Source organism: Harpia harpyja, chromosome 17 (genome assembly GCF_026419915.1).
Source record: "Harpia harpyja isolate bHarHar1 chromosome 17, bHarHar1 primary haplotype, whole genome shotgun sequence".
In the NCBI taxonomy this organism is placed as follows: domain Eukaryota; kingdom Metazoa; phylum Chordata; class Aves; order Accipitriformes; family Accipitridae; genus Harpia; species Harpia harpyja.
Window position 1 is genome coordinate 3,760,693 of NC_068956.1, and position 21,102 is coordinate 3,781,794.

The following is a 21,102-nucleotide window of genomic DNA, read 5'->3' on the forward strand; positions in this document are numbered from 1 at the left end:
AGGCCACCGCTCGCTGTCGTTCCCCTCGCAGCTCCCTGGTGCCCCGGACACCTTTTTTCTTTGTCAGGGCAGGAACTGCCCTGGTATTTTGGGATTTGCTCAGATCCTCACCGAGAAGGGACTCCAGTGCCTCACTGATGTCTAAGCACCCACACTTCATGTGTGCAACATCATTTTGAAGACAACCTTGTGACTAAGTCCTGTTTTCTAAGAAATAGTTAAGAGCTGAAAAGCCCCAGAAATGTTTGCAGCTGTTGTTTCCTAAGCAGCCAGGAAAATTTAAAAATTGCGATTTTGGTGCATTCGTAAACCTGACAAACAAGACCACGCAGCAGGGCTCTCAGGCACTGCTGATGGCCCTTCACTCCCAGCAGGGCTGGGAGAAAAAGGTTGTTATTTGCCCAGAAAAGGTTGTTATTTGGCTGGATCAGAAGCATATGCAGGGCCCTGGGAAACGTACACACAACATGAACGCGAGCCTGGAGGAGACAGGCGTGGGAAGGTCTGACGGTGGTGGTGATGCGTTGCAGGAGTGGCTGCGAACCATCCTGCAAATTGGAGGCTTGAAAGCAAGGTGAAAGCCGCTAAAGCAGGACCTGAGGAGAACAGGGCAGGGTGAGAGGGGAAGGAAGGGAAGGAGCCATTTTGCCTTGGGAAGGGAAAAGCCTGGGTGCCCAGCAAACGTGCCTGTACAGCTTTTAGTTCACCGCCTGGCCGTACTGCTACTAATTCATTTCTCCACCACCCCAGAGCAAAAATTAGAGCTGCCACCCTTTCCTATGCCAAAGCAAGTCATGGTTACAAACAATCCGGACTGCGCACGCAGGAGATTCCCGAACTTTCCCCTTGCCGTCACCGGCAGCACAGTTGTGCTGCCAGCACCCCTGCAGAAAACACCCCTGGGCTGGCTGGGCTGGTCCTTCCACCCCCCCGCAGCCGGCCAGCTGAAGACCTGAGCCCAGCACCTCCTGCTTTGCTTGGACACCACTGGGATAAGAGCACAAGCAAGTTCCTCATCCAACTCTGCAGAGCAGAGCATCCAGCAGCCCAACCCGATTTGCTGGAGTGAGCCTGTCCTACGAACCCCAGTGTCCTGGTTTCAGCTGGGATAGAGTTAACTGTCTTCCTAGTAGCTGGTACAGTGCTATGTTTTGAGTTCAGAGCGAAGAATGTTGATAACACTGATGTTTTCAGTTGTTGCTCAGTAGTGTTTAGACTAATGTCAAGGATTTTTCAGCTTCTCATGCCCAGCCAGTGAGAAAGCTGGAGGGGCACAAGAAGTTGGCACAGGACACAGCCAGGGCACCTGACCCAAACTGGCCAACGGTGTATTCCATACCATGGGACGTCCCATCCAGTACAGAAACGGGGAAGTGGGGGGCAGGGATTCGCCGCTCGGGGGACTGGCTGGGTGTCGGTCGGCGGGTGGTGAGCAATTGCACTGCGTATCATTTGTACATTCCAATCCTTTCATTATTGCTGTTGTCATTTTATTAGTGTTATCATTATCATTATTAGTTTCTTCTTTTCTGTTCTATTAAACCGTTCTTATCTCAACCCACGGGTTTTGCTTCTTCTCCCGATTTTCTCCCCCATCCCACTGGGTGGGGGGGAGTGAGTGAGCGGCTGCGTGGTGTTTAGTTGCTGGCTGGGGTTAAACCACGACACCCAGATTTCCCAATTATTAAACAGAGGCAATGTCTTTGACAGCGTGGGAAGAAACAAAATGTGCTGTCTGTGACACACTTAGACATTTTCTTCTCAGGGGCTCTGGCCTATGCAGACAGAGAGACACTGTTCGATACCTGGTTTGTTGCTACTGTAAATCCACCAGGTCTCCACTGAACCCTGAGGGTAGACGATGCCTGAGCTGCCAAAATGGCAAGGGAAAATAAGAGCGAGCAGGAGAGGCAGAGAGGTTTTTGCAGACTTTCAGGGCTCTCTTCTAGCTCCTGAAGGGAAAGGTAATGTTCTCAAGAGTAGTTTTAACCCTTCAGATCACCCAAAAGCATCCCTCCTTCCCTCCACCTGGCACAAAAGATCAGGTTAGGATGGCCATTAGCAACTTGGTAGTTACCAGTGCAGAGCAAAGATGAGTGAGATGAGGAGCACAGAGGTCAGATCTGTCAGGATCCACATGATGTTGTACTGCTGTGGAGTCTGGAAGAGAACAGAGTATGCGTCCACCACCAAGATCCCAAGATAAGCAAAAAAGTTGTTCAAGCTCTTTCTTGCTGCTCGAATATGGCCATTCAGCTGCCTGGTTTGCATGTGCAGTAACAACCCTCAGGGGTTTAAAGCATTTGGTGGCATTTCAAAGTGGCCACTCACCAGTGCCTGTCGGTGCCAAATCATCATCCTTCATAAAAACAGGTCTGTTGTGTGGCCAAGAAGATTGTAGCACATCACAGTGAATATAACAGGGACCTCTTGTTTGTACAGGCAGGCCCTGTAGTTCTCACTGCTTCCCTCCAACATTAACATCAACTGGTGGTATCTCATTTTCTCTGGCAAAATTGTCTTTTAGTGAACACCAACTGCCAGGTTTCAACTCAGGTTCTTTTCATGCAAAGGGTCCTTCATCCATGCATGAACTGCCCCATGGTCTCCAAAGGTAACCATGAACATCCCAACCCTACTTCCTACCCCTGGGAAGGGGAGGATTTTTGCTTACCATGAGGAAGAGTGGCTGGCTGAGATTCTTCAGCGTGTGGACGGCATTGGTGGTCACAGAGTGTGCCCCAGAGCACCACGCCAGGGAGAAAAGCCATGGCTCATTGACCACATAGAGGTTGGTGGTAATGTTTGCCTCAGCGTATTTCCTTTAAAAGACCAAAAGGCAATAGCATTCGTTAAGCAAGGAGGTTAGTAGTTCTTTTGGGCTGAATCAAGGAGAAACAGCAATTTTCTGTAGCAAAGGGTTGCTTTAGGACCTAGATAAGGAATAGAAAGGAAAGCCAACCAGCCAATAATTAATCGTTCACAATTGGTCAATACAGAATAGCTGATCCGCTGGAAGCAAATGCAGTTAAAATGTCCAAAAGGTCAAAACTTTTCTTACCCTTTTGCCATAAGAGTCAATGTAATGATGAGTTTGTAATCTCCCCATAGTGTGTTCAAAACTACCTCGAAGCTGGCTACTTATGTTTGTTTTGTTTGCTGTATCAACTCATCATTTTTCAAGTTCTTACAAGCTATTGAAACTTAATATGAAGTAAGTTCATACTCTGTGCGATGGTAAAGGAATGTATCATCAATAACAGCACTTGTAAATCTACCTAGGATCTATCCAGGGTTTACCCAAATGGACCTACATAGGATTTTACATCCTGTGAAAATTATCCTTGCAAAAACATGAACATTACTCTCATCCAAAGGATTAAACTTCTCATTTTCTTTTTTTTTTTTAAATTAAATTTCAGTTGGTTTGTGCACTGGAAAAAGCAAAGAATCCTATTTACAAAAGGAGAGCTGGACAGGTAAGACTGGCTTTTCTTTTTTTTCTTTTTTCTTTTTTTTCTTTTTTTTCTTTTCTTTTTGGAGGGAACCATTTTGGAAATTTCTGCAATGAATGTGGAGCCTTCCATTGAAGAGATGACATTTTCAGTGTGTCACAAGCAACAGAGTACTGGAGGTAACAGAGACAAGAAATGAAGTCTCCAAAACATCAGCTACAAGAGAGTGATGGTCTCTCACCACAGCATTATGCACTCACACCGATGTTTGTGGAAGAGCCACGGGAGGTGAAATAGGTGTTCACTCTCCATGATGCAGTGTTGGTGGGACTGAGGACGGCGTGAATACAAAGACAAGAAATCAGGAGAGAGCTGTGATATTCTACCCAGGAGATCCTCAGAGCTTGGTCAAGTAAATATGGACTTGGGGGCAGGAGGGGGTGTAATCGCGTATGCCACCTCTTGACCACACACCGGTCAACAGTAGGAGTGAACAACAGTCCTTCACTCCCAAAATAAAACAGGGATGGCCGCTTGATCTAAAGCAGCGATTCCGAAAATGCTATAGATCCTGGAGCTGGTCACTGGAGGGAGACATTGCCACATGCATGAGGCATAGTCCAGCTGTAGTCCACCGACTGTACTTGGGGCTGAAACTGCAACCTACCGGATATCTTCGCTGGACATTTCAGTGTAGGCCAGATTGAGTTTGACAATATTGTCCATCAATAGGTCTTCAACCGGGGCCTTACTGCCCATTGTCTGCTGAAACCCAGGAGCAACAGACTGAACAAAGGACCTCATGTCGTTCTCCAGCCAGAGGACCTGCAGGCAACAAGAGGACCCAGTGAATTCACAGCAGACGTACTAATGTGCCCTGCCCTTCACACAAACCCAGTAAAGATAATGTCTTGAGGGGCTTAACCCAGCCGGTCAAATGACGTGTTTTGTTCAATGATCAAAGAACATTTGGATGCAGAGTTAAAACTTGCAAGTCACTTTCATCAAGAAATAAGTATTCACTGTTCCTTGCTTATCAACTTGAAATCAGTGAGTACATTTCACACAGCCCAACAAAAGATGCGGTGTTTGAAATGAATGGAAAGACAGCTTTGGTTTATGGGAAAGGCAACAGAAAATATTCTGTTCTCCCATTCTCCCAGCATGAGAGAAGAGATCTTCAGCAGACACAGATCAGCGTAACTCCCCGGACATCGATGGGTACATAACCTGATCCATATGCGTTTAGCATTCATCCATTGCCAGGAGAAGGAGGAAGGCAATGAAGGCTCCCAACTCAGTGTATTTTAATTTAAGCCAGGAGTTTCTATGCAATATGTAAAATAAGCATGGGTGGCAGGGAGTAGGCTGCCAATTATTACAATGATGAAATGATGCCATTTAGGGGCTAAAGCATCAGCTGGTATATTCACTGGCTTATTTCCCTGTGCTGCTGTAGGGTTACACCATTTTGTACTTGCTGAGGAACCAATAGTAGGAATATACTCCAAATGATGCCTCTTAAAACAAGTGAAATGCAATGGGACGGACTTTATGCAGGTGAAATCATGCAAGGTATGACCCCAAAGTCCCAATTCAGAGAGCAATAAAAAGGTATATGGAGGAGTGAGGCCACCCTACCAGATGGGGTCTAATCCCCGACTCGCTGAGGATGACTTCCAGGGTTCTGTTGATCCACGAGTTCCTGTAAGGATGTTTCTCTGGAGGGCGGTAGAGATCAAATATCACAAGTTTATTCTGACTGTCTGCGAGGCGCAAGAAATTACTTAGCTTGTAAATTGACTGATTCATTGCCTGGTTTTGATCTGCCCTTGACAGTGAGCCCATGCATGAAAATGGTTTGTCCTAGAAATAAACAGATATGAAAAAGGAAATCAATCAGGCAGTCACCTCTGGAAGTCAGCTGCATGCAAAAAACTCATATCTCTAAGAGGGAAAAAGTTTGACATCAGCCCTCAGCGGGCGAGGATCTTTTATTTTGCTTAGCTCTTCTACCTGATAAACAGAGGAAATTAACCCAGGCTGTGACGACACTGCTTCTGGGACCTAAATTGCATAGTTTACAGCTAGTTTTGCTGTGCTTCTCTGTCTCATCATGTTAGCTGTGACTATTATACACAGCAGCTTGCACAAGTAGCTCTTGTCTTCTTCCCCTAGCCCATGTGTTCTGCTGCTGCCGTGATGAGGAGCCACAAGAACACCCACTAGCCAATTGTTATAGGTCTCCTAAGCCTAAAGGCCAACTGGACAAAGCAAGGAGACCCCACCTGAAGGATTTCTACTGACTTCTTTGAGTTTTGGGTCAACCAGTAGTTCCTCTCCTAACATTCATGCTATTAAGTAGTAGCCAGCTGGTGTCTTCTACATCCAGTTGATGATAGTCCTTTATGGTGCTTACCTTAAGGAACCATGTTCCAGCATTCAACTCCTCCAGGGCATCCCAGGAGAATAACGCAGCATTTTGAGCAGTGTCATTGGGATAGACCTCCTTGATGTTAGTTGTCCTCCTCAAGGTGCTGTCATGCATGAGGAAAGGAACCCCATCGTAGCTGTTGGAGAGCAAGAGTTCAGGTCACTTGGAGTGCAGGTTTGTTCATGGCATGAGCAGACTCATGCCAGGTCAGAAGAATATGTGGGCCACCGTGAATGCAGCAGTACAGCCTCCCTCAGTGCAGAGGGTGGGATAGGGAGGAAGGCTGAGGCTCAAGACACCAGGTTATTTCTGGATTAAATACTGCTGGGTGACCTTGGAGAAGTCATGCCTGTCTGTGCCTCAGTTTCCTCAGGGGAAAAGTGGAGATAGTGGCATTTATGTTTGCCAGCCCCTCCAAAAATATGTAGTAACTTATGGTTGAAATCTCTTTTGGTGACACCAAAGTGTTTCTATGGGTTTCAGAGGACTGAAGTCTAAATGGACAGTGATGGAAAGGCAAAATTTTCTCTTATAGAAGGGTCTACATCAGTAGAACATCCAAGCATTAGTATTTTTCTCATTCAGTGCCTGGAAACTGCTCATCCTGCACAGCATGTTAGCAATTCATGGCAATGGGTCCCACAAACAAAGGCAATTAAAGAACTAATAATTAGGACTATGCTGTCCCAAGTCTGAACACAATTTTCTGTTGGTTTGTAGGCCTGATACAGCCCTCACTGTGGCGTAGAAGTCAAACTAGGGTAGAGACTTGTCTTTATACTCTGCAAAGCATTTAAAATATACTGTAGAAATAACACTTGTTAAATCAATAGCTACAGCTCATTGACTTGCCTGAGAACAACCATGCCCTACAGCCCTTATCATCACGCACCGAGGGACCCTGTCCCAGCCATCAGTAAAACCTCATTGCCTGGCGTTGCACATCTCCAAAGGCAACTCTTAGAAAAAGCAGTGCATATTCTGTGAGATGCGATATTTTCCCCTTACCTGATGGTGACATCTGTTTCAAGACCATCCCCACCATGTTCAATTGTCTTCTGAAATGACATCTCAGTGTTTTCTGGTGCCAGCTGAAAAAAAAAAAATGCGCATGAGCAGATAATTTTCAAACACACTGTGGAGGACTCTGTAAGTACTTTCTGTCTCTGTAACACCTCTGGTTTTTAAGGGAACATCGTTATCTTGTTAAAGTCTACTGTTTGTTTTCTTCCACTTTAGCCACCAAACGCATCTTGTCCCTCAGGAACAGCGTTATCCATGTTAGCAAACCCATGCAGCGATGCCTTTGGCATGCAATTCTAAAAGGAAATGTGTCCCCTTCCACCCTCTACAGATTTCACAGAAAAAAACCCAGAAGATGATGATGAAGGTAGCAAGACACTGACAGGATGAAAAAATGATGTAAAATAACTTCTCCAGACCTACCATTGGTGCTCCACGGTGTCCAATAAGGGCTGGCTTTGGTCCAAGCGTCCCCATCTCTCTGATGCAAGGAGAGTACATCCCCAGAGGTATCAAGAAAAGAAAGAGAAGGATAGCCAGGTATGGACCAACAATTATCACCTGAACAACTGAAAGAATTTGAAGGAGGAAGGCTAGAGTTAATCCATGTGGTAACATACGGGTTTGCCTTGCAGCTTGACTTTTAATACAGCCCTCCAGCTAAAGTAGCTGTTGGGCTTTGTCCCATCCCTTTTTCCCCTAATTTTCACTTTCTCTCCAAACAATGCAACCCAGGAAAACAAACTGGTCAAAGCAAGGACATGGGCTAAGTCAGGACTGTAGGTTTTGTGCTTTAATTACATCTCACTATGTCTTACAGCAAGACATGGCCTTAATTTCTTTTTCTTTAGAGGTGGTGCAATGAAATATCCCCCATCTGTAGAAAAACAATCCTCAACAGATGGATGCTGATTTTTTTCTTACTCAGGTAAGAACAAGCAACACTTTGAAGTTTCATTCACAGTGAAGAGGAGGAGAAACCTTTCTCCTTCAACTATGTTACATCCCCTTAAGGTGAATACTTCCTTCGTTCATTCAGATTGCTGTCAGTGACCTTCTGTGTGTGACCTACAGAATCCTACAGACTGACTGCACGGGTATTGCATCTCAGAAACTTGCCAACTCATTCCCTACAGTCTTCTCTGGAGTCTGTTAACACATTGCCCAAGAGCTCCAGTGAGCCTTCACCTCTGGGAACAAAAGAGTTCCTCTGAGAAATGAGCACCTATGTGCCAATATTTCTTTCTTGAATGGGTACCACCACCCCTCTGCATGTTGTGCCAGTGGCTCTGAAGGAACTTGGGCTTACACCAAGCTGATGTATTGAGCTGGGCGTCCATTAGGCATGGTGGACTGTAATGTCTAGGGTCCCAGCATATTCCCTCCCAATATCCCCAGCTGTAGTTCAATAAGAAAAATCCTGGGCAGGAAAAAAAAATGCTTTCAGTATCCCATTCTGTCTGTGATTTTTATTATAAATCAATATCTGCAGATGGGTCTCATGTAGATAATTTTGGCTATGTGGAGAGACTAGGTCAGAGAAAAACAGCCAGTCCCAGAGCCAGGCTCTTCGGCAGTTGTTCCTGGTATCTGGCCTTGTCCTTACACTACTTGGTCACTCTTCTCGGAGGTGGACAGGAGCTTCCCATGAGATAACACTAGGAACTGATCAAGAAGCTCTTTCCCCTATCTCAGCTGGCTTCTCCTGAGATGCACTAGTCTGACGTGGATTGACTGGACTGGAGATCCCTTCTGAGACAGCAAAGCTGAGAATAGCAAACAAAAGTCAGCCAAGAGAGCTGCCATGGGCTGCTTTTTCCCCGCAGAGGGCTGAACAAATTTCCATGCATGAATCAGAACATGGGTACTTCTGCTAATCTCCTCCATCTCAAGGCAGGTCACTGCCTTGATACAGGCCAAAACTGTGGAAGGGAACATGCAAACCAGTAACGCACCTGGACAGCCAGAGGACAGTGCACAGCCCAAGCCCCAGCCCTGCTAGTTTCCCTGGGATACACAGAAGTTAAAAGTCTCGTCCAGCTGGACTGCAGGTGTGGGAGGAAAAGGCTCCTGCCCACCTATTTTCCCACACTGATATACGTCTTTTGTCATATAGGGAGCAGGAAGCAGAGCTACCGTACCTTTCTTATCTGCTCTGATGGCATGAAGAGCCACGGGCCAGGACAGGAGGACCATGATGGTTATTGCCCCTATGTGGAGATAGGGAGCTGTGATCTGGGAAGGAGAGAAAAGGATTTTAGTCAAAAGATGAAGTGTGGATGCAGATGGAAACAAACCCCACCACGGCTACAGCCTTCCACCTGGATGGGCTCCTGCTGCAGATACCAGGAGTTCAACCTCTCTCCCACACCTGTGTCGGATCCACCAAACACCTCTGGAGTTGGAGGAGAGAGATGTGCCCCCAGCCAGACCAGCTGCCCAGGCTGAGGAGGGCTCCTCACTGCACTACACAGCTCTCCTTTCTCCTAAGTCAGCTGAAGGGGACATGGTTGTCCTCATCCATGTGGACACGATTGCCATTACTGCTGTGCCCTAATCTGTGAGCATCTTCCAGGGAGCAGCCAGTTTAATCCAATCTAACCCAATCCAATCCCAGCCAGGTAATAGTCACCTCTATACCACACTGCAGCTAAATCATTAAACTGATGTCAACAAACCTGAGTGATAAAATGTGGTATTTACACCTGCATGGAACTAACTATTGTGGTATAAGAGAAGTAGTTAATCTGGTACATGTCTGATCATGGACTTTATTAGACTCATATAAACCCTGCAGTACCTAGTTTCACATATTAGCAATATATTCCAGAAAAATAATTAATTTGCATTTCTTTCAAAGCATTTAATTCACTTGCATTAGGGCTAATTGCATTTTCTCTCTCTTTTTTTTAAACTTTTAACTCAGTGTGTAGGTATTTTTCTTGATTTACTGACACAAAACAATATATTCATTTAATGCTTATGATATATTACATAATACCTATTGCTGGACAGATATAGTAATTGGACTAGATTTCTTTCATCCTAAAGATCAAACAAGATCAGAAGTTAAGAATCACTTCTGTGCTTATCATGAATGCATGATCAGAGCTGGAAACCAAGCAAAAATAGTTTGTCACTTGTACAGACACTGAATGGAGGTTGGTATGACACACTTCTCATAAAACTAGGCAAATCTGTCAAAGAAACCGGTCCATCATTTTCTCATATTCGTCAGAGCCCTGTGGTTATTGTTCCAGCTAGAACTGAGAGTTATTAAGGTATGTGCTAGGAAAAAAAGTTATCCAGATGCAAGCCTTTCCTATTGCTTAGTCCATGCCTGATTCTCTAAGCTGGAAGGGTTGAAGAAAGCAGCAGTCATTGAGAGATGTTACTGCATGTGATACTGTCTGCCCCGGACACTTGATACCAACATCTTCCGATCAGAGGCACGCTTCAGTTACGTAAACAGAGGTGCCATCTGAGATGTCCAGGATATTTGAGATAGCTTTGCAGGGCTAATGGACATGACACAGGATCTACAAGAGATTCATGTCCTTTGGGAACAGCAGTGGGAGGCCATGTGAAGCATCTCAAAGGGCATGAACACCCAAAATAAACAGCACCTGTGGGGAACCCAAAGGCTCTTGTGTCTCCTTCTCCTTATCCACCTCCCCTGGAGTCTGTAAGGGAGAGGAGAAGCTGATGGTTTCTCATTACCTTTGCCAGTGCACAGCCCAATGGTTACCAAACTCTGTAGAGCAGGAACGTGCAATTAACCACACCCTACGAACACCACATCTGTGATTCCTCTTCCAGTCCATATGCATTGCTCTCCCAACATTCACAAGCAGTAAGCCACATGGGGGAGAAGTGATAGGCCCAAATAACATCTTCAGGTCAGATGTGTAATCAAAGGCTACATACTTCTTGCTTCCCAATACATGTGGGGACCTGGATGCTCAGACACTAAACAGCACTGAGCAGGTCTTGCCTCCATCTCCAGATCTGGTGAGAGTTGAGGAGGCCAGCAGACCATGCACTCTGACCTCCCACACCCTGCAGGTTGTCCCACCTGATACCAGCGTTCCCCACCTGCTCCCTAAAAACTCCGTGCTGTCCTGCCCTCAGGACATGAAGCACTTCTGAGTCACAGAAGACTGAAACTGTGCTAGTGCTAAAGCTGCTGAACTGGCAAGAACTGATTAGGGAGAAAGTTCTTGCTCCAGCAATGCAGCCAAAGGGGTCTGATTTACCTGTCCTGGGCACCTGAAAATTAACAGTATACCTACAACATTTTTGCCAAAAAAAAAAAAAAAAAGGATGTGACTTCCCAAACTGAGACATGTTACATCAGATAGCTTGAAACTCAGCCTTGGGTCTTGGCTTCCTTTCTCCCAACAGGAAATGTTAAGCATAATAAAAGTTTACTCAAAGACACATACCCTGCCAGGAAAACCCATGTGAAAAACGCATGTGGAATGTTTTCTAGCAATTACCACAAATTTGTTCTATAAACAAGTTGTTCTTTCAAACAGACCTCCCAGCCCCTCTTACCTGGAATGACAGGCGGACAGTTTTCCATTGATCTCCCCAGAGTACCGATAATATGAAGAGGGCTGTTATAGAGAAGCCCAGGACAAGAAAAGTCCCAATCTGGAAAGGCAAAGAAGACATAAATCAGCTTCAGCATTTCTGCACAGGGTGTGCCATCCATTTGACTCACAGGCTTATTTAAGCAGCTTGGACTTGGTAAGTTTAGGATGCATCAGCTTGACTATGCCAGTTCAGAGACAAAAAGATCCAACGGGACTAAAACCAGACCAACAGTGCTATCGATTGCTGGCAAGACTGATCTTAAGAGTTGGGTACCCAACTAAGTCAGCTCTCAAGGCTCCCTCTATAATCCTTGGACAAAGAGAGGAATTCCCAGAGGTGATCCATTCCCACTTGCTTTATGACGGAAGATGCCTCTCTCTCTCTCTCTCTCTCTGTTGATGTAGATGAAGCCTAGATCATCATCTTACATCAAATCCCTAACCTGCAGATGGCTAAATTCAGAAGTGATTAATTCCATCCAAAAGAGAGAGCAACACAGCTTCCTTATGCTATGAGCTGCTCTGCAACAGGCTTCAGCAACAGCAAAGACTCCCATAATTAAGAGATGAGAGTTCACTTTTTAACCAAAAAAGCGAGGAGGTAGCTCGGTCTATTCTTTGGCTTCTTGCTCAGTTTGGTACCAGCACTATGGTGATGGCAGGCTCTTCTTGGTACATCATGTATCTGCTGAGAACTAAGTGCTAGTAGAAATTGGACCAAGGCTCTAACCATTTTTCAGGGGGATCCTACAGATCAACACCTTAATAATCTGTCCCTAATCTCTTCTACCCAAGGATGCAGTCTCAGGGTTTTTTTACAAATTGTTCTACATCTTTCTGGTTCTTCTGGAAGCCAATTTTCAATAGTAAAGATGACTGTGTTTCCATTACTTAAATGAAGAAACACAGGATCAAGTATCTGCATGTTCAGCTATTCCCTTCCACTGCAAGATTTGCAATCACATTACATTCTCCCCTAAACTGCATGGCTAGAGGATAATTTTTTAAACGCCTCAGCCTCAATAATTTATCAAGCACGGTGATTCTAATGCATCATTTTGCAGCAACAACTCTCTGGGGATTTGTTTCTGCACCTTCAAAACTCCAGGTAGCATTTCTGAAACCACCGAAAGACCAAAAGGCATAAGGCACTGGGATGCCTTGGAAAAGCCAGCTTTCTCTTCTGCAGAGATAGCAGCCACTTTTTTCACTGCTGCTGGAGTCTGCCACATGATGTCCTTATGAAAACTTAGCTTTTGTCTTCATGTTACCACATGTAGACCTGTCAAATATAGACTTCACCTGAATGAGTCACTGCAGGCTCCTTTTAGAGTCAGTGGGGGAAAAAAAGGTACTTTAAGTGTGATTCATTTCATCTTAATTTAGATGTCTATGACCAGCTGGATGAATTGCATCCTCAGGGGATTCACCTCCCTCTGCTGACTACAAAGGGAGTTTAGGTGATCAGCTCAGGTGGAGATATCATTCTTATGGGTATCTATAGTCTCCTAAGATTAACCTCTTCCCTCTCTTCCTTCTCTCCCATAATCTAAGATGTTTTTCATGCAGAGAAACACCACAGACTCAAGTGATTTAAAGCATAGATTAGAGTTACCAGAAAGCCCTGAGTCTCCCTACCTTGTGACTCCAGTGTAGGTACAGCTGCTGACCTTCTGCAAGCAAACACATCGCTAGGACCTGGGAAATCAAGAAGAGATTGTTTGCATCCTGGTAGAAGATGACGAAGTGTGTTCAGTGAGGTACTTCTGGAATTATTTTTGCATTGGGAAGTCACTTAACACTAGGTCTTCCAGCACAATGTCAAGGCTGCTAGCAGGACAAGTGTATGGAGAGAAGTGTTTATTGTTACAGTAGAAATGCTTCTGAAATGGCCAAACACATACCAAGGCTGCCCTGCAGGATCAAAGCCCTTTCACAGGTAACAGGTAATGGGGCACTTCAGGGTACACAGTTTCAATGACTTTTCTTTGTGAGTACAAACTCTGAAAGTGGCATGATGGCCAGGGTCTACTGTTATGCTATGAACCAATTCAGCACTAACCTTGCCTATTTTTTGTGATTAGAGGCATTTGCTGTGATTAGAGGCATATTAACCACGGGAGAGACGTCAGGGAATAAAAAATGCCTCCAAAGCACCACAAAAATACAGAGCAGACAGCGAAGGAGACAACACTCCCACAGTAATCGCAGGAAACGCAAGAGACAGGCACATCTCAGAACAGGGAAAACTGCCTTGGAGATTCAAAGATTCTAGTTTTTGGTGGCTGACACGTTCTTTCCCTCCGATGGCAAGTTGAAGCCCTTGGTGAGGGTTCCAGTGAGGCATGGCACAAACCCCAGCCAGGGCAGGGGACAACTCGAGAAGCCTTGAACACCAAGAAGCAAAGGATGAGGAAAGCCAGTCCGTGGCTTTGATGGAAAGTTTCTTCAAGTTGTCCCGGACCTAAGAAACTGATGAACCTGGTGATGAATTTCACCAGGAGAAGTACCTTGCTGCTGTGAAAATGCACAGGTCTATGCTCAGGAATCCGAGTGCCTGGGGCAAGTTTCCCAACCACCATAAGGGACAATTTGGGGACCAGTATCATCAGATATCAGGGTTCAGAGAAAAGTGTCTGTTAGTAGACATCAGTGCTGTACTGAGAAGGATCATTTATGATGCAGGTCCCTCCAGACTACAGCACAGTGGGATCGTATGAAAACAGGACATACAGATTTAGGGGAAGAGGCTTTTCTCTCCTGAAACACAACTACAAAGGAATTTAAGCTGTTTCCTATCCAGCTACAAACACACTCTCTTTTCAGGATCATGATGATTTGAAGCAAGATATAAGCTCAGCAGAGAATACAGATCAGCTTTTAAGTGCTTCTTGACATATTAGCCTCCTTTAATCGAATCCAGCACATGATGAGTAACCATGGGAGCAGTTCAGAGAGAATTGAATTACTTCTAAAGATCTTAAGCCAGCCCCATTTAAATAAGCTGTTTCAGAAAAAGGAAGAAAAAAGACACTTTGCTCCTTTTCTGCAAGTAATGTTATACAAAGACCTGGTCCTTGCCTAAGGTGCAGCCAAACACTTATTTCACAGGCCATGCTCAGCCGGACTCTCCCCTGCTACTGCAGTACGATTTCTGTATGAATGATGCATCACATCTGGGAATGCCATCGGAGGGTGAGCTCATTTTCATGGATGGAAACAACATCTCATTATCAGCTTATGAGACAAATAATCACCAGGTTTCATCCTCAGAGGGTGAAGAAGGAACTCTCACAGTTGCGCCACTGGTCACTTTAGGAGAACGCATCTCGATGGACCAGTGAGCTGATGTGATGCGCACCCCTGAAGCTTAACACCTCAAGCCACAATCACCTAGCTTCATCCTTCTCCTCTAAAGCTGTCCAGGACCTGTCCAACACGCCCTGCCATAGAGAGCAGCTGCCCTTAGCAATGTCCCACAGGCTTGCACCTAGAACGGGACTTCCTCAGGCAAAGGGACAACCAGCACCAGCAGGTCTGTCTCCTCCAAACGGCTTCCACACATATCCTGGGATTGTGTAATACAAGTACACAGACATGTAGGCTTAGGTGACCAGTATGTTTCTGACTAGTACTGCTGAGGCTAGAGCCAAGGTCCCTCTTGCCAGCCCCAGCATCTCCCCGAATCTTACAGCCTCCAACATTTGCACTGTTCTCTTCTTTAGCATGAGGTGTGGAAGTGTCTCCCTTCCACCACATACCTGAGAAGTGGTAATTGAGGGATGCTTCCCAGCGGCAAGAGAGAGGGATTCGTGGCAAGGAGGATTGCACCTCTGTCTCACTCTTTCTGAGTGGGTGCACTGACCACAACAAGGTTATGCTGCAAAAGGATGGACAACAGACGCTTAACCCCACTCTACTTCAGCATGGGAATGACCTTGTACTTATTTCAATAGTGCTGGTGAGGCTTAGGTAGGCTCTGAGCCTACCACCACAAGGACCTGGAGGCAGGCACGTAGACATTCAGCTCACCTGAAACATCTGCTCACTTAGATGTTCACAACAGCAGAATTCAGATCCTTACATTCACTTTCTGGCAAAAATGCAGCAACTCAGAACACGGCTGGGACCCTACTCTCATAGGTGTGGAGGTTTGAGTTCACTTTTGGGGCTTCAGTGCCAATGTACTACTTTGAGTTCTCTCTTACCCTACAAATGGAGAGGCCACAACACATGGGAACCTCTTTACTTTGTATAGTCATTAGTCACTTCCACAAAACCCTTAGAACAAACATGGTTGAACTACAGAGAGGAAAATATTATCTGTTGGTGTTTGAAAGACTGAACAAGAAAAGTTTTTTCTTCTTCACTGAGCATGAATGGTCCTGCAATTAGACCCCTCAGCTTAACCTTTTAGCTCTAATGGGGATGAGAAAATTGTCTTCGGGAGTGATAACAATTGAATTAATTGAAACTGATTGTCTGAAAAAATTACAATGATGCATGCGGCTGGAGAGCGTCTTTGTCCAGACAGCAAGTGCTTTGTTGTGCAGCGTTTTGTTCAGCCGCTGGTGGCTGGTGGGCAGAAAAGTGTTTGCTTCAGTGGTTCACAATAAGGTCATGGAAGCAGGCTTGCAGGCTCCATTTGGGTGCCATCATTAAGGAAGAGGGTATGGTGCTCACAGACAAAACCAGACCATCCACTGGTTGCTATAAAATCTTTCTGCTCCAACAAGGGCATCAGGGTGCTTGGTTTTCTGACGTGATGGGCTGCTGATGCAAAACATGACAAGGAAGCATTGTCTGGGTGAGATCTCCAGTCCTTCCTGCAATACGTGTGGGGATAGTCTCCATCCAACACTGTTCAACCAGAACATGGGATGTAATTCATCATGGGGGCAACCTATTTGGCCATCAGTTGTCTGAAATGAATTAGAGCGATCCAGCTATCGTATAGTACCCACCCTGATAGATCTATTTAGATGAGGAAAGGCTGAGTTGCACTGATTAGCCTGTGAGGGTCCTAGTGTTTTGCTGGGTGGTTCAAGGGCTACACTGAAAGGCCAGATGCTGTGACAGGGAAGCTCTGCAAAGAGTGATGGAGGGGTGATTCCTGGTAGAGCCCTTCTCTGAAAGGAGCCCTGCCGGGACGAGCATCGCTGAGCCACAGTTGTCATCACAAGACCCTGCATGCAAGCATGTGACCATTGTGTGACCCTGCACATTTTGACATAGTGGGAGCATGAATGGTGGCAGTGACTACTTTCCTCGCTCCCCTTTCCTTCAAGACCTAAGCCTGTCTAGGTAACAGCTCTGATGGCGTGGGGCCTCATGCCTCCCAATGCCCACTGCTCAACGCTGATGCATGCAGCAATCTTGCCAAATGAGACATGATGACATGGTGATGCAATCAAGCAGGTCAAGTGCCCTAAGAAATACCCAACAGCTTTGGGTGGGTCGCTTAACAGCTTCATGAAAGCAAGGAGCATGGACCCTCACTGCAGGGGCTGACCCCAGAGCAGAGGAACCTCTGAAGTGTTTCTCTTGTAGGACTTGTCTGATAGCATCCAGACTACTTGTATTCTTTCAGGTTTACCCATGCTCATCCTCCTGAGGAAGGCAAATGCTGTTAGCCTCATCAGACAGAGCTGAGCTGCTGAGAGAAGGAGGAGGATGTGTCTACACAATGAAGAGTGGGACCAAGACTGAACTGAACCATGTAGGACACCAATTTCACCTCATATTTTCCATCTTCCTTTCTGGCTTTTATTTGCCCATCACCCGTCCTGATAGCTTGCAGTCATCACATTCATGCTGCCAAGGACATGAAACTCCTCTAAGAAAGTCCACTGCTTGGACACTGGCTGATGTTTGGGTCCAGACAGAGCATGACCAAGCTGACATACCAGCCCCAGGGGTCTTCAGGCTCCTCGAGCCCAGGAAATCCTGTAAAGCCCACTTCTAGCATGTGCTATGATGGGTTAGTCTGATCCTGATGTTGACTCCAGATCCACAGCCTGCTGAGGTATGATCTCAGAGGTATCCATGTCACATGGGCATCTCTGGCAAAGCTCTGAGCTGCCCAAAGCAGCATTGTAACCACCAAACCACCCGTACTACTCCACGGCCACTGGGAAAGCCAGGTAGGCTTTGCTGAATAATAGACATTGAGCCCTAGAGCTACCAGGGTGTCACAGAATCCTTGTAATTAAATATTCTTATTTGCCCTACTCAGAGCTCCGTCAGTCCACAGCTTTTATGATGCTATTGATTGCTGTGGGCATGGCCAAGCAGATGTCCTATTTATCACTTTGGGTTTTTATTGCTAGCACTAGAATAAAATCACTATTTATTTGTACTTCAGCAGGGACAAAGGACCCCAGAAACCTATTGTGTTAGGCACTACATGAACAAAGCAAAAAGAGATTTCTTGCCATGAGCAATTTACAGACTGACTATATGATGACACATCAGGGAATGGGTAAGAACAGCAGGAATTGATGATAAAAGCTGGTTGTCTTGGTCACAGAGGTGAGTCAAAGCCATAACCTCACCCTCAGCACCTGGCATTTCAAAATGAAAGTTGGAGCAGGCATGAGACTGAACGTGGACTCCAGTCCCTGGAGTTAAAGTGATTTCTTAGCCTATAGCTCGGGATGCAGAAGGTGGAAACACAGATGCAGATCTGTCTTTATTTGGGGAGTTCCATACGAGAGAGCGGACAGAGAAAAAGGTAGACATTTTAGGAAATGCTTGCTTTTGGTAGGTTTCCAGTAACTAAAGTTCCCCTTCTTCTAATGAGCCTTTTTATTTGGAATTAGAGGAATAACTCAGCTTTGATGACATATCACCACCGCTACATGACTCAGAGCCCCATACTTCCCTGCTGTCAAAGCAAGAATCTTTAGCTTCTCCTAAATCTAAATCCAGCCACTGCTGGCTTAGCTTTCCTTGGGTTCAGGGAGAGACTGGACACATTCATCGAAGGGAAATCATTGAGAGAAAACACATAAACTATGTCTGGCTCAGAGACCCCCAAGCTGAAATTGGTCATCCACAGGTGAACATGGGGAGAAAGTACCGTAAACACTTGTGTTCCCAGTCTTCCCCAGGTATCTTCTCTTTAAAGATCATATGCAGGGCTAGGCTGAGCTTTGGTCTGACACATTAAAGCCATCCTTATGTTTACTTTTTAGGACTATAAATCACGGTCGGCTTACAAGGAGCATTACTTACCAATAACAGCGTGATGTACATGAACAAGATTGCAGCCACAATCAGGAGAACAAGAGACCAGAGAAACCAAAAGCCCAGGTTCCCATAGTTATACCTAAAAAGTAATAAAATATTATAATAGTGTTTGTGTTTAGCACATGGACTGGAGGGGAATAACAGCCCTGCTCCTTGAAATTTTGAAGTTTTCAAAGTAATAACACAAAGAAGGAGGGAAGAATAACCTACCCTGTAACATGCAAAAGTGGTTAAGAGCTACCTTCCATGATTGCATTAACCACCAGACTAATATCCCAATGTGCTGGGGTGGTAAAATACAGGACCAAATTGATGGCCTTGCTCCAGAGAGCTCCTGGTCTGACTGTAAGACACAGCATCTTGCTGTAGACAAGGCAGCCTGGGGAAACAGTGAGATGCCATGACTCAGGCCAACAGCCCACCTTGTCTGCTTGCAGTTGCGTAGGGCACCACAGCAAAAAGGAGATTTGAGTCAGGTTTTGAAGCAGAAAACACCAGAAAGCTGGAGGAGCTGCAGAGGGATTGCCCAAGGAGAGAGGGGGAAGCTTTACTTTTTACCCAAAGGCTCATTAAGGATGAATAACATTATTACACCTTTCCCCTCCATAATATTTCAGCTGTTTTAATTTAATTTTAGGGGCCAGATTTGCATAACTGTTGCCTACGTACTACAGAAGGAAAGGATTTGCATAAATCCCTGCCAGTTATTTCTTACTTTCGAGCCTGGGAACATGCAATTCTCTTTCAGCGAGATAGCTGGTACAATGCCTCTGATGCCAGCTACTACATTTCTTCAGAGAGAACAGGGGAAAAAAAAACAAAGACTCAGAGAAGGAAAGGAAAGAGCTATTTAGTCCCCTTCACTCACAATTTTTGTGATGATGATCCTCCCCTTTCTCCCAAATTTACACTTACACCTAAAAATTGCAGCCAAGCAAAGGGCAGAGCCTCAGCACCTCTGAAGTCAATGGCCATTCAACTTGGATGCTGTGACCAAGAGTTTAAGGAGCCAAATCTTTGGCTCACGGCTAAAGTGCCCTGCTGCAGCACAGCTGCTGGGGAGGGTGCTCATCTCTGCCCAGCCACCCTGGTGACCTGCCCGAGGAGCGGGAGAGGAGGAAAAGAGGGTACTTACCAGTCAAAGTTATTGTAGTCATTTTTCGCTTCACCCCACATGTACAGAAAGACCAGAGAAAAGCAGAAAGCTCCAACAAGCAATGGGAAAAACACGCATTCCCGCTGGAGAGGGAGAGGAAGGACAAGTTGTGAGAGCCCTGTCTACCTCAAGGCAATCAGAGCAAATAGCAGACACTTTTAGCCTGTCCCTAAGACACGTGGCTTGGTGTTGGACCTCCTGAAGTAGATATGGAGAGGACTTCCCTCCCTGTCCCCTGTGACCAGTAGAATGTCCTCAAAAGCGTACTCTGCAGTATTTATTTTCAGGCAAAACAGGTCTCACGACTTCACAGATGAACAGGATTTTAACCACCTCACGTGAGAGGGAATCGCACTCTGCAGCAGCCCTCTTTGCAATTCTTACTGCACACCCATCCCCAGTTTTACTTCTTTAATTTGATCCTATGGCTTTGAGATGTTTCACCGGCCCGGAGGGTTTGGTGCAAAGTCCTTTCCCGCCACCACACATTTATTAGCTGTGCGATGGCACAGACAAACTGAGCTTGCCGCAGAAACACAGCAATACATCAAACACTTAGAGCAAAATCTAACAATCCCACAGATCTCAGTGGGCTCCAAATGATGTTGGGCAGGGATGCCTTTGGCCCATGACATCAACCACTTGTCAGCTTGGACTGACCCGTTCCTCTGTGTCCTTACACATAAATCAATATCTGTGCTGATTTTGAGCTAATTTACCGTCTTGCAGCAGCATTTCCCAGGCTCGGTCCTTCTGCGCTGGTACCGCTTCCACCGGCAGCTGTAGAAACCAGCCAGGCAGGAGATGAAGGGCTGATGCTCATATCTCTGTAGCAAGCGCCGACGTACCACCTTCAGCTTTCCAAACTTGAGCCTCTTGAGGCTGGTGGAACTGGCCTCCATCTGAGTGGCTTTATCTCATCTTCCTCCTGAAACAAGACTACAGGTTTTATGGGGAGACTGTAACCCTCCTTTCTTTTTGGGTAAGCTTTTCATATCAGAAAAAAGAGAGGAATGTTTCTCAAGAGGATGCTGCAACCAGCAGGAAAGGGTGCTGAGGACACCTCTCCTAATTTTATATACCCAAGTGAGCTGTCTAACAGAAACACATGGTGATTGCAACTCTCCTGAGCAGTCAGTGGTGCTCCCGGTTGTAACTTAGGTGCTCTGAATCACCTCTGAGGGA

At 45.7% G+C, this 21,102-nt stretch overlaps 1 protein-coding gene across 3 annotated transcripts in view; it reads right to left on the minus strand.

The window, feature by feature from the left end:
- Window positions 1-21,102, minus strand: part of GDPD4 (glycerophosphodiester phosphodiesterase domain containing 4) — a 38,416-nt gene that overhangs the window by 2,038 nt on the left and 15,276 nt on the right. Inside the window, exons 2-14 of one of the 3 annotated variants that reach the window (XM_052812675.1) lie at window positions 20,637-20,856; window positions 19,897-20,000; window positions 18,747-18,840; window positions 13,149-13,208; window positions 11,470-11,568; window positions 9,054-9,147; window positions 7,336-7,481; window positions 6,898-6,980; window positions 5,875-6,025; window positions 5,097-5,321; window positions 4,123-4,280; window positions 2,675-2,822; window positions 2,078-2,160 (exon numbers count right to left, since the gene is read on the minus strand). In XM_052812675.1, the coding sequence (XP_052668635.1) occupies window positions 2,078-2,160; window positions 2,675-2,822; window positions 4,123-4,280; window positions 5,097-5,321; window positions 5,875-6,025; window positions 6,898-6,980; window positions 7,336-7,481; window positions 9,054-9,147; window positions 11,470-11,568; window positions 13,149-13,208; window positions 18,747-18,840; window positions 19,897-20,000; window positions 20,637-20,819 (1,628 nt within the window). In that variant the 5' untranslated portion in view covers window positions 20,820-20,856. The remainder of the gene's footprint in view (window positions 1-2,077; window positions 2,161-2,674; window positions 2,823-4,122; window positions 4,281-5,096; window positions 5,322-5,874; window positions 6,026-6,897; window positions 6,981-7,335; window positions 7,482-9,053; window positions 9,148-11,469; window positions 11,569-13,148; window positions 13,209-18,746; window positions 18,841-19,896; window positions 20,001-20,636; window positions 20,857-21,102) is intronic. The other 2 variants (XM_052812673.1, XM_052812676.1) reach the window with 2 other exon arrangements.